Source organism: Balaenoptera borealis (genome assembly GCF_965194805.1).
Source record: "Balaenoptera borealis genome assembly, chromosome: 21".
Lineage (NCBI taxonomy): Eukaryota > Metazoa > Chordata > Mammalia > Artiodactyla > Balaenopteridae > Balaenoptera > Balaenoptera borealis.
Genome location: NC_138880.1, coordinates 27011451 through 27023210, shown reverse-complemented (window position 1 = coordinate 27023210; position 11760 = coordinate 27011451). Strand labels below are relative to the sequence as shown.

The 11760-nt window shown below is 52.7% G+C and overlaps 1 protein-coding gene across 1 annotated transcript in view; it reads right to left on the bottom strand.

Moving 5' to 3' along the window:
• Positions 1-80: 80 nt before the first annotated feature.
• ARHGEF10 (Rho guanine nucleotide exchange factor 10) overlaps positions 81-11760 on the bottom strand; it is a gene marked incomplete at its 5' end in the record, with an annotated part of 87926 nt that continues 76246 nt past the window's right edge. The window contains 3 exon segments of the mRNA XM_082375163.1: positions 81-1812; positions 4198-4320; positions 11500-11674. Of these exon segments, the coding sequence (XP_082231289.1) occupies positions 1301-1812; positions 4198-4320; positions 11500-11674 (810 nt within the window). The 3' untranslated portion in view covers positions 81-1300.

Below are 11760 nucleotides of genomic sequence, written 5' to 3'. Positions count from 1 at the left end.
ACATTGGAAAGGACCACCTGACCGTCCCTCGAACCTAACTGCCCCTTTGTGTTTTACAGGAAAAAAGGCAACTCACAATATTGTATTTTTAAATAAAAAGACTTTATTCATGAAATAAGATAGCAGCTAATAGTTTAAGGAAGGCTGGGGGAGATATTTCTTTCACATGCGGGCACATATGCACCTTGGAAAATATTTGGCAAAGTCATAAAATTAGCATTTTTAGTCACCTGTAAAGTGCTGAGACATTAATCTCGGGTGGACCTGCATTGTTTTAACCATCCAGTAAGTAGAACATTGATAGATAACTACACGTGAAGCACAGGGAACTCGGATCACTCGTGCACGACGCCCGCAGAAGGGGCCCTAAGTGCCAGTCTGCCGACCAAGGGCCACCTTTCCTGTGTCCGCCTCCAGCACCGGCGCCCACCCTGACCGGCACCGTGCGTGCTTCAGGACATGCATTCAAAGCTAGAAGCGTTCCTGGTCGACAGGTGCAAACACAGCAGGAAAGGATGGACCAAGCAAGACACCTTCTACGTCTCCTGAGACACTAAAACACACACATCTCCAACGTGGATATTTTGGCATTGACGCTTGAGTCTAAATGTTGATAGGCACTGAGGATTTTGGTTCAAAGCAAACATTATTTGTGAAATGTTACAGATAACATAGTGACTAAAACTTAGTTAATTTTTTTAATAGAAAAATGCGATATAAAAATACTACTTTGTTAAAAATATACAGTACACGCATTATACCACTTTGGAAAACTCAGTTCAACTCAGAAAGCATATAACACCACCCGGCCTGGTATGTGTCACCTGGCTTTCTTCATTGTGACAAATTCTATTCTGGAGTTAAAAGATATACAATATAAATAAAAGTAGTGAATCTGAATCAAGTACAATTATTTTAAGAATTGTTAATAAACCCCCCCACCAGTGAGTACGCTGTATCTCCCCATGAGTTCTGAGTCTGAGAGTTCTCTAGGTGACAGGCTACGAGAACAGGTCTGCAGCGTCCCGTGCTTATTAAGGACCACGGGGGTCAGAGGTGAAGCATCCTCCCGGGACCCCCACCCACTCAAACGTGGCGTCCACCCCCCTCCTCATGCGCGTCCACACGGGGCTCCCCTGCGTGGGGTGGAGGGAGGGGCTGCCGGAGACGCCCCCTTGACGATATTGCACTCTTCGGCCCCGAGACGGTGGGCGATTCACCCCCAGCCAGCGCAGATGCGGCGGGACCGCTCGGGGTGTCTGACTCGGCCGAAAGGCCACCCCCGGATCTCGGCCTGGGCTCACACGTTCAGCAGGGGAATCTGCCAGACCATGACGGACGAGGCCAGCTCCTCCGGCCGCTGCTGCCTGGCCTTCCTGCTCACCCGCCGGTGGCCCTGTCCCCCGCAGGCCACCAGCACGGAGCTGGCCTTGGCCTTCCTGGCCCGCCGCCCTCGGCCGGGGGAGCTGCAGGGGAGCCGCAGGGGGTCCTGGACGAAGCCCTCCTCTGAGCGGGGCCCCAGGGAGCCCGAGCCCTGGGAAGGCGTCGGGGACCCGGACGTGGAGGAGACGTCGCTGGCCTGGGCGAGGGAGCCCAGCGAAGCCCCCAGCCAGACGGCGTCGGGGCCGCGGCGGCTCGGGCAGGGCCCGGGCCCCTCACCGGCGAGCGCGTCCCTCTGGTCTTCATCCTGGAGGTCGGCACCGGGGGGCGGGCTGTCCCTGGGCTTGTCTCTGTCTGCCTTGGGGGCGGCTGTGGCCACGACCAGGAACTTGACGGGCCCGTTGTGAGCGTGGTAGGAGACCAGGCCTCGTCCTGAAAGGGCACAGCGCTCAGCAGGGCCCCACATGCCGGGCAGGGCCCCGGGCACCCCCCGTCCACACGGCAAAACCCCGCACTCGACAGCTCAGAGTGAGAACAGCTTCCAGACCACGTTCTCGTGGATTTCTAGTGAAGTCCAAGAATGCTCTCAAAACCGTGGTCTAAAATACAACCGTGGTCTTCGTCAGCGGTATCTCAGTTCTGGTACTTGCATTGTACTTTTAAAGTGATAAAGTAGCTATTTTCCTGTTCTCTGTATAAACGCCTTCTCCCCTGCTCTAAGATAATATATTTAGGAAAAGTTTTCCTAAATCTTGGTTTTAAAAACTTAAATGCCTGAAATATGTCAATTTTAGGAATAAGATGCCTAAACTATAAGTAGCTTCCTGCCATTTTTCATTTCAAAAAGATTCTGTGGTTTAGAATAATTTAGTCCTATGGTATTGATTAAAATGGGGGCTTTTCAGTTCAAGGATGACGTGAATTGAATTTTAAAAGAAGCACCAGAAACTCCCTGTAGGTCTTTTTATGAAATGCAGACTCCCCCATAACACCGAGACTCCAAGGGCCAGGCGGGCATGGGATGTCCATTTTTAAGCGCCTCGCAGGTGAGGTGACAGAAATGGGGGGTAGATGCCCTTTTCACCAAATGCTTTGAGGCTGAAACAGGGCCCTAGCGCCTCCCTCCCACTCTGGCCTAAGCAGAGGACGTTACAGGATTCCTCAGCTGGGCGAGGTGACTTCCTCAGTGAGCTGAAGGACAAGTCAAGAGGGATGGGGACGCCCAGACACCGGGCATGGAGGTGTCATCTGAAGCGACAGCCCAGGGGAACATCCCAGCGTCACCTGGTGAACCTGAACGTGAGTGTTTCCTACACACCTGTGGTCCCTTCCCGGACACACAGCCAGAGGTACCCGAGTCCCTATGAGAAGGGGTGGCCAGAGGAACCCCCCCAGAGGCATAGCACATAACACACAGAACAGGAAACAACTAAATACCCACTGTACGTCACATGGGGAACAAAGCCACGCTACACAGCAGTGACACCATGAGCTACAGTCACGTGACCAACAAGGATGCGCCTCAGAAATAATGTGGAAAGAAAGCCGTCGGAGAGGAATACGTACGCTACGAGACAATTACAGAAAATGCTAAAATGGCACAATTAAAGACTTCTTTTTTGAAAAAGGTACAAATTAGCAAAACTATGGAGAAAAACCAACGGAACGGTGACGTGAGACCCTGCAGGAGAACGGTTATGTTTGGCTGTCGGGGAGGAGCGTCCCCAGCTGTGACGGGAAGGGCTTCTGACTCCTGAGCCTTTACCACTCAAACTGCCCGTGGTCATCATGTGCAGCTTCTGCATGTACCACAGGCAGGTCATACCGAAGACAGCAGTTAAGAAATGAATAAACCAACTTGGAATTCCATGATCCTAACAGGTGGATCGTAACAAAATAGGAATTTATCTAAAGCACAGACCTATTTGCAGTAGACCCGTGAAAGCTTGTTGAGGGAAGGAAGGGCTGCCTGCAGTCAGAGTGAAATATTCCAGTGTTGACAGTAGGAAGAAACTATAGACAGAGATCTTCATTAATGTTCCGATGAGTTTCCTACAAATCTTTTTCTCTGAGAGTTATTACATAATCGACATAAAATTTTAAGATCTTGGTTTTACTTAACTTACAGAATTAACATTTCTCTGTATCATTCCAAGCTCTCTATTTTCACTGGCTGTGTTACGTTCTAAAATGGCAACGCGACCACTGTCTTAAGCATCTCCCTGCTCCTAATTTTGGACCTTTAGGCTGTTTCCCGTTCTTTCTGAATCATGGTTTATTCCTAGATTTGGCTGCTTCACGAGACAGACTCCTGAATTGCAAACCCTGACTCCTGACGCAAAAGCATCTTCAAGTCCTAAACAACAAAGTGCTTTCCAAAAAGGCTGTGCCCATTTCAACTCCCCGCAACACTGCAAAACAGCACAACTGAGCTTTCGCAGATGCTGGGTCTCCTTCTTTGCAAAACATAAAAAAGCATCCATTTTCACTGAGCAAAACTGTGTAAAATGATCAAAGCCAACAGGTGGCAGAAAAGGTAATGTGACAACACGTCTTGGTGACAAGGGTCTCCCTGGACCACTGACGTCAGAAACAGGAAGACAAAAGTATGACCTGATGATTCAAATGAATAGATGTAATCTTTACAGCAGGAAAGAAAGGAAGGAAGAAGGGAAGGGACCAAGGGAGAGAGAAAACCACCTAAGTAATTTACACTGTTTAAGCAAAGACACAGCTGACCACAGACCCGTGGGCTTGACGAGAGTACAGTACAGGACAGAGGCCTGGGAGACGCAGGCACTCGGGGGGTGTACTCACCGGTCACCTTGGGGATCCCCTGCAGACGAGGGACGGGCAGGGCCACCACGATGCCCAGGCTGGTGCCGACCATCAGCAGGCCGTGGCAGACGAGCAGGCTGGTCACAGACAGCCGCTGGTGTCCTGGGGGACAGAAGAGGCTTGTGGCCCGCAGTCTGGCCTCTGCAGCCCACACGCTGGGGCAGGGGCCCCGGGAACTGCCTGGAAACCCTACAGACCCGCCAGAATGCTCCCAGGGCAGCCCCGAGCCATCCCGGCCAGCGGGTGTCACCGGAGCCCTAGCCACACACTGCGACTCCTTCAGCCGGACGAGCGAGAGAGAGATCTGGGGGGCGTCCTGGCTGCACCCCGGCAGAGCACGGCCACGGCCTCAGGACACGTGCACGGCGCTCTCAGCACCGCTGGGGCGGCCCTTCCAGAGCCGACCACACACCCCCGCCCCGAACCGTCCACGTAAATCATCCACTTCCAGGCAGAGCTGCACACACACACGTACACACGTGCGCACACACGCACATGTCAGACGGCAGCCCTGTGCGAGCAAGAGCCCACCTAGGCAGGTAAGGAGAGACCTCACAGGTAGGACGGGCTCCCAGTGCAGCCCGCGCGCAGCATCACAGGGGAGAGGCGCAAGCGACCATCCAAGGTTCCGTCGGAAGGAGACCTCTCACGGCCTCGGTGGGAAAGTCCGGGAAACGCGGATACAAAACACTGGAGTCCAAGGGCTCTGGAGCTTCTGGCTGTTTGCTCTGCTGTGTTTTGCTTTGCAGTCGAGGCTCTGAGGCCCAGAGAGCTGGGTCAGCCTGACAAGGTTAGGAAGTGGAGTGAAAGGTGCGTGTCTCCCCGTGACTCTCGTCTCAGGGACTGAGTCTGGGCCCCGCGCATCCCACCCCTGCCCTGACCCTGCCCACAGCTCCACCGCCTTCAGCAGGGGCTTTAAGCCCCTCCTGGCGGCTCTGCTCAGCACTGAAGCTCGAGAGCAGAGAAGGGTCATGCGGGCTGCTGCCAGGAAGGAAGGGAGGGCACTTCAAAACAGCTGGATTCTTCTGCTCTCTAGAAATGAGTCATTTTCAGTATCTCTGCGTTTGACCTAAGTTCATCTTAGATAAAAAGCATGAAAACAAATGGTCTAAACACCAAAGCCAAAGGCAGGTCACCATGTCCACTGAAGTTATTTTATGATTATTTAGGGGACGGAACACTGAAACCAAACCAAGACAACAGCCACAAAAACTAAAGATCTGGTTTCACCTCTAAATACAGGCATATTTTTTGAAGAAAAGCTAATGTATTAAGTTCCCAGGAATCCAAATGCGTGCCCATGGGAGCAGCTGGGGCTTTAGAGACGCCTGGGACCTGCGTGTCTGTCTACACCCGGGCCGGGAGCTGTCGTTTCCAAACGCCAGGGAGAACTGCAGAAGCCATTTAGAAACACGGCTCTGGGCACAGCTCACAACGGTTGCTATCCAGGGGCAGGTGGTCCCGTCGTGGGGCAGCCCTTCGGAGGGGAGCTCCGTGGACCAGGGAACGTCCCGGGACACACAGGTGCGCCTTCCAGAGCAGAAGCCTCACTTGATGCCACGTGATTCCCCACAGCTACGCTCGAGACAGAAAGCAAACCCGCAAAGCTGAGACCCTCCTGGAACCTTTGGTGGAAGCAGCTGGTGGAGGCGACTTTTGGAACTGGCTCACTGCTCTGTGTTTTGTTTTGTTCCAGTGAAGTACGGCCTCCGCCACTGCCCTGGTGCACAGGGGCAGCAGGTTACTTTCCATCTGGATATCTTACTTCTCAACACCAACGTGGAGAATGTCATGACAACCGGATGGACAGGGGACAGAGCTATTATTTCCCTTTTGCAGCCACTTTCTGAAGCCACCCTCCTGGAAGGAATATAGAAACTGGGGCAGTGGTATAGCCCTGTGGTCCTAGATGTGAATAAATTTCCTTTTTAACACACGAAAGTATTGGGAACAATAAAAACAAGCAGACTCTCATGACGTGATCTCAGGGCTCGGTTCAGAGGTTGGCTGTGGGTTTTTATATCATGTAAGTCCACCCACACCCTCATTTTGGTAGCCAAGTCCTGCATATAAGTGAAAACTATTTGCATGAATAAATTGTTTTGTGATTTATTTGATCGTCCTGAAATATTTTGGTCTGGGAAACTGAGTTTCCTTTAATTCTTCTCCAAAAAAGGAATTTGTGAGTTAAATTTTCTTTCACAGATAATATATCATTTTTAAAATACTGGCCTAGGACTATTAAAGAAGCATCTGAAATACTTTTAATCTACCACTTGGCTTTAAAGAAAACTAATGAGGAAAAGGGAATTTCAAACAGCCCACCTCCACAGTGAGGGTTAACAGATCCTCGTAAAATATGATGTGAAATATTTCCAACCACTAATAAAAGCATTAAGAAGATCTTACTTTCGAATTACAAAGGATAAAAGTTTACTACTTATTTTCATTCATAAATGCATTTTGAAAGTGACCTTTTATCCCCCTTAGGAATTTTCCCGCCTCTTTGCCTGTAAATAGCATATTAGGAACATCTGACTTTTCGTCCTGTCTCCAGCTTTTACATCTGTGTTACGTTATATGCAGTGAAAAACTGGGAAACTCTCTAGTCTTTGTAAAGAAACTCCTCTCTCCAGAAGTGGATCTTTCTAAAGAGAAAGGACAAAACAATTCAAAGGCACAGAAGGTGCCCTGTGTGGTGTCGGGATGGGGAAAAGTCATCGTGTGCGGAAAGGTTACGAAACATGATGAGAAGGGGAAAAACTACACGGTTGGTGGGAAAGACCAAAGGAAACAACCCCGGGGCTTCTGGGAGGTGCTCCTGGGAGGACCCCCCCAAACCTTCACTTCATCATAACAAACGCGAAACCTTCACTTCATACATAACAAATCCCAGGGAAAACTGGGATGTTTTTCTTTCTAACTGGTTTGAAAGCTTTCAGTTCCAGCAAATGATGGTTTGTTCCATTTTCATAGTAGTCTAGGATTCATCTTTAATTTCACATATGAAAGTTTAACTGAATGGTAACTAGGGAACGTGGAGATTTTCCCATTCCGGAGGGTCTGCAGACAGAGCTGCTGAGAGGCGTCAGGCTACTCCTTGTGGAAGCACCAGCTGTGGCCTTCCAGGTGGGACCACGGCGCTCTGAGCTGGCCAAGCTGCGGGCAGAGGGGCCACCCACTCAGCATCAAAGGGGGAGGCGGGGCGGGAGGGGCGGGGCAGAGATGCCGACAAAGGCTGCAGTTGGCATGGGGCGGAAGTGAGTTATCAACACGAAGGGGCAGGGGGAGCTGGCCGCTGTGTGATGCACGCTCTCCGGGGACCCCGCTGTCCTCTCACACGGGGACACAGCAGCACGGGGGAGGACGGCCAGGTTTATTCAAATGCTCGCAAGAAACACACAAACAGGGGAGAGAGTAGGAGAAGCAGCCAGCCTTCCAAGTGTGCTTGGAAAGGCTATGACTGGAACCCACTCCCGGCTCCCACCCGGACAGAGACCAGGGAGGCGGGCAGGTTAGCGCCGGATCAACTGCTGGTTAGTAATAGGATTATCTGCTGGTGAAGGAGCTGCTGGTTAGCGCAGGATCAACTGCTGGTTAAGGAGCTGCTAGTTAGCTCAGGATCATCTGCTGGTACAGGAGCTGCTGGTTAGCACAGGATCAACTGCTGGTTAAGGAGCCGCTGGTTAGCGCAGGATCAACTACTGGTTGAGCAGTTGCTGGTTAGCACAGGATCAACTGCTGGTTAAGGAGCTGCTGGTTAGCACAGGATCATCTGCTGGTACAGGAGCCGCTGGTTAGCACAGGATCAACTGCCGGTTAGTAATAGGATTATCTGCTGGTGAAGGAGCTGCTGGTTAGCACAGGATCAACTGCTGGTTAAGGAGCTGCTAGTTAGCTCAGGATCATCTGCTGGTACAGGAGCTGCTGGTTAGCACAGGATCAACTGCTGGTTAAGGAGCTGCTGGTTAGCGCAGGATCATCTGCTGGTGAAGGAAGCTGCTAGTTAACTCAGGATCATCTGCTGGTACAGGAGCTGCTGGTTAGCACAGGAGCTGCTGGTTAGCACAAGATCAACTGCTGGTTAAGGAGCTGCTGGTTAGCACAGGATCAACTGCTGGTTAAGGAGCTGCTGGTTAGTGCGGGACCAGCTGCTGGTTGAGCAGTTGCTGGTTAGCGCAGGATCAACTGCTGGTTAAGGAGCTGCTGGTTAGTGCGGGACCAACTGCTGGTTGAGTAGCTGCTGGTTAGCACAGGATCAACTGCTGGTTAAGGAGCTGCGGGTTAGTGCAGGACCAACTGCTGGTTGAGTAGCTGCTGGTTAGCACAGGACGCCACCAGAGCCCAGGGGACACAAAACCCACTCCTCAGTCTGTTCCCTAACTCATAACCTTGAGTCTAGTTTAAGTTGCTGAATTCCCTTATGATGTGGTTGATGGTACTTAGAGTTACACTGACTTTTGTATTAGATAGAAAGTTGTGCCACTTCATTGGTTACGTCACCCCTGGAAAGCAACGTGCTCACTCAGCGGGGACCTGGGAAGGCTAATCTGATGGGGGGCGGGGGTCTCAACACTTTTTCATCCAAATACCCTCCCCTGACTGTTCTGGACGAAGAGGAAACAGCTGCATCCTGACCTGACTCATGCAGCCTCATGACCCGGAGGAGATGCCGCCCTCTGAACCACGGGCTGTAACCACCTCGGGGGCCAGGAAGGTTGACCGACGGCCCTTCGAAACGTGCGTGCTGACCCCAGGCGCTGTCATCCACTGTGTCTGCCAAGTATGATGTGGTTTATGGCACAGCGCTGGAGCTAATGGTGCTCAGAACAGAGCTCCAAACCGGACAGAAAGATGCAGCTCATCGCACGAGTCACAGTCTACGGGGAAAGCACGCTGAGACCTGTAGGGAACTAAACAGGGTTCTCAATTCTGCTACAAAAAAGGCATGACTCACAGTAGAGTAGAGTAAATTTTTTTTTCAAATTGTGTTCTTTCTGGCCTGCGAAGTCTTCATCTCTAGAACCTACTGGAATTTTATACTCCAGTGAGAGCACGAAAGGACAGTTTACACGTTATTGCCATATATACATAAAAAACCCATTTGGGCAACGTCACGAACACAACTGTAGAATGAGGTTTACACACGTGTCCAGGATGACGGTGGTCCAAGGACCTGCAATTCCACAGGCTCACACAGGGTGCACACACGCACTGACACAAGTATCTACGTGTCAGAGAGGACACAGTGAAACACTTCTCACCGTGAAACACTGGCCCAAGGGTAAGACGATTCAAAGAAGGACAGACAGGGCTTCCCTGGTGGCACAATGGTTGGGGGTCTGCCTGCCAATGCAGGGGACACGGGTTCGAGCCCTGGTCTGGGCAGATCCCACATGCCACGGAGCAACTAGGCCCGTGAGCCACAATTACTGAGCCTGCGCGTCTGGAGCCTGTGCTCCACAACAAGAGAGGCCGCGATAGTGAGAGGCCCGTGCATCGCGATGAAGAGTGGCCCCCGCTTGCCACAACTAGAGAAAGCCCTCGCGCAGAGACGAAGACCCAACACAGCCATAAATAAAAATAAGAAAGACAGACAGACAAGACATGCGTATCTGGCCTCCCTGTTCCCCAAAATGCAAGAAAATCAGACCAACGTCAGATGCCTTTCTGAGGACCACATTCAAGAACCACTGCCCGGGCGTAGCAAGAGGACTCTCATTCTGAGCGTTGCTGATTTCTGCTCTAACTGTCCACCAGGTCCAGCGGCTACAAACCTGGGAGTAAAATATGAGATGCAGAAAAAGCACAAAATCCCCGGATATTGGTGAACTTGGAGGTATTTCGCATACAGCAGGCAGACGCAGGAGAACACGCCACCCAAAGGCTCCTTCTGCATGGGACATGGGCTCGGGAGAAAGAGCCTTAAGTCCTGGCACAGGGACAGGAGGCCCAGGGCGGCAGGGGCCCCGAGGAGGGGGGCAGGGACTGTGTGTGGTGATGGTGACAGCAGGCGGGGGCACACCTGCCAAGGGGCCCAGGGACATGGGGCCGCCAGGTGTCCCCACCTGACCACACGGTCTCCTGCCTCCACAGGAACCCAGGCGGATCCTGATCTGAACAGTGAAAGCCACGCCGGTGGATAAGAAACAAGGGAGTCGTTAACTGGGGGGTGGAAGGAAGGAAAGAAAACAAGATGAAGTACAGCCGGTGGCCCAGCTGGAAACAGGTTACGTGGTCACAGGCACGTGACCACTGGGCTTTGGTCCAACAGGGACTGGGGACTCGAGCGCCCTGGGAGGGCTTCCTGCACAGGTCTGTTCACGCGGTGTGGGTGGGAGCCCACGCGCTGCACACCGGATCTTTCTCTTCTCCAGCCGGGAGCCAGGAGACGCAGCCAACGTGGGAAAGGAGGGGAATGTCGTGCGGCGTGAGCCTGGTCCTTAAAAGCCCCGTGGAGACGTGGCTCAATACACACCAGGCACACACACCCGTACACAGCAAGCAACTCATACACATACTAGTTACATACATACACACAGTTGCAACATGCTTATATACACTAGCCACACGCCCGTACATAACAAGCCCACACGTGTACATACTAGCACAGCCCATACACAACAAGCCCACACATGTACATACTAGCCACACACCCGTACATAACAAGCCACACGTGTACATACTAGTCACACGCCCATACCTAACAAGCCCAGGTGTACATACTAGCCACACGCCCATACCTAACAAGCTCACACGTGTACATACTAGCCACACGCCCGTACCTAACAAGCTCACACGTGTACATACTAGCCACACGCCCGTACCTAACAAGCTCACACGTGTACATACTAGCCACACGCCCGTACCTAACAAGCTCACGTGTGTACATACTAGCCACACGCCCGTACCTAACAAGCTCACACGTGTACATACTAGCCACACGCTTATACACACCGGGCGTGCACACACCAGCCACATGCGGCTCCCACACCCCACTCCTGCACCTTGGCTGCTTTGACTCCCGCTGCCGGGAACACCCTTCCCGCGTGGGGCTGGCGGAGCCCCGTGGAGACCCCCACCAGAGAGTCTCCTTTTCTCTGCCCTTCAACCTCAGATCCTTGCCCCCGCCCCCCGCCCCAGTGCTTTATTAACAGCACTAAACCGTCTGCGATGGGCGGCTCTGACCTCTAAGAAGGGTGCTTTACCCCGGGTCACCCAGCAGCCCCGAGCCCCGGCCCCGGGGGATGTGGCACCGCCCACCAGCGCCCCAGGGCCCACCTGGCAGCATGTGGTGGACCGGGGTGGCGATGTTGACGTCCTGGAGATGTTTGAGCGTCTCCGTGTGGAAGAGGCGGAGCGTGGACCCCGAGGTGAAGGCGATCCAGATGCCCACGCCGGCAATGGCCATGTGTGAGACCACCATGCCCTCCTCCTGGTGGGCCTCCAGCTGGCTCTGCGGAGACCAAGGAGAAGGGAAGGCGGGGCGTCGGGGGTACAGCACAGAGCTGCACCCCACGTCGCCATCACGGACCCGCCCTT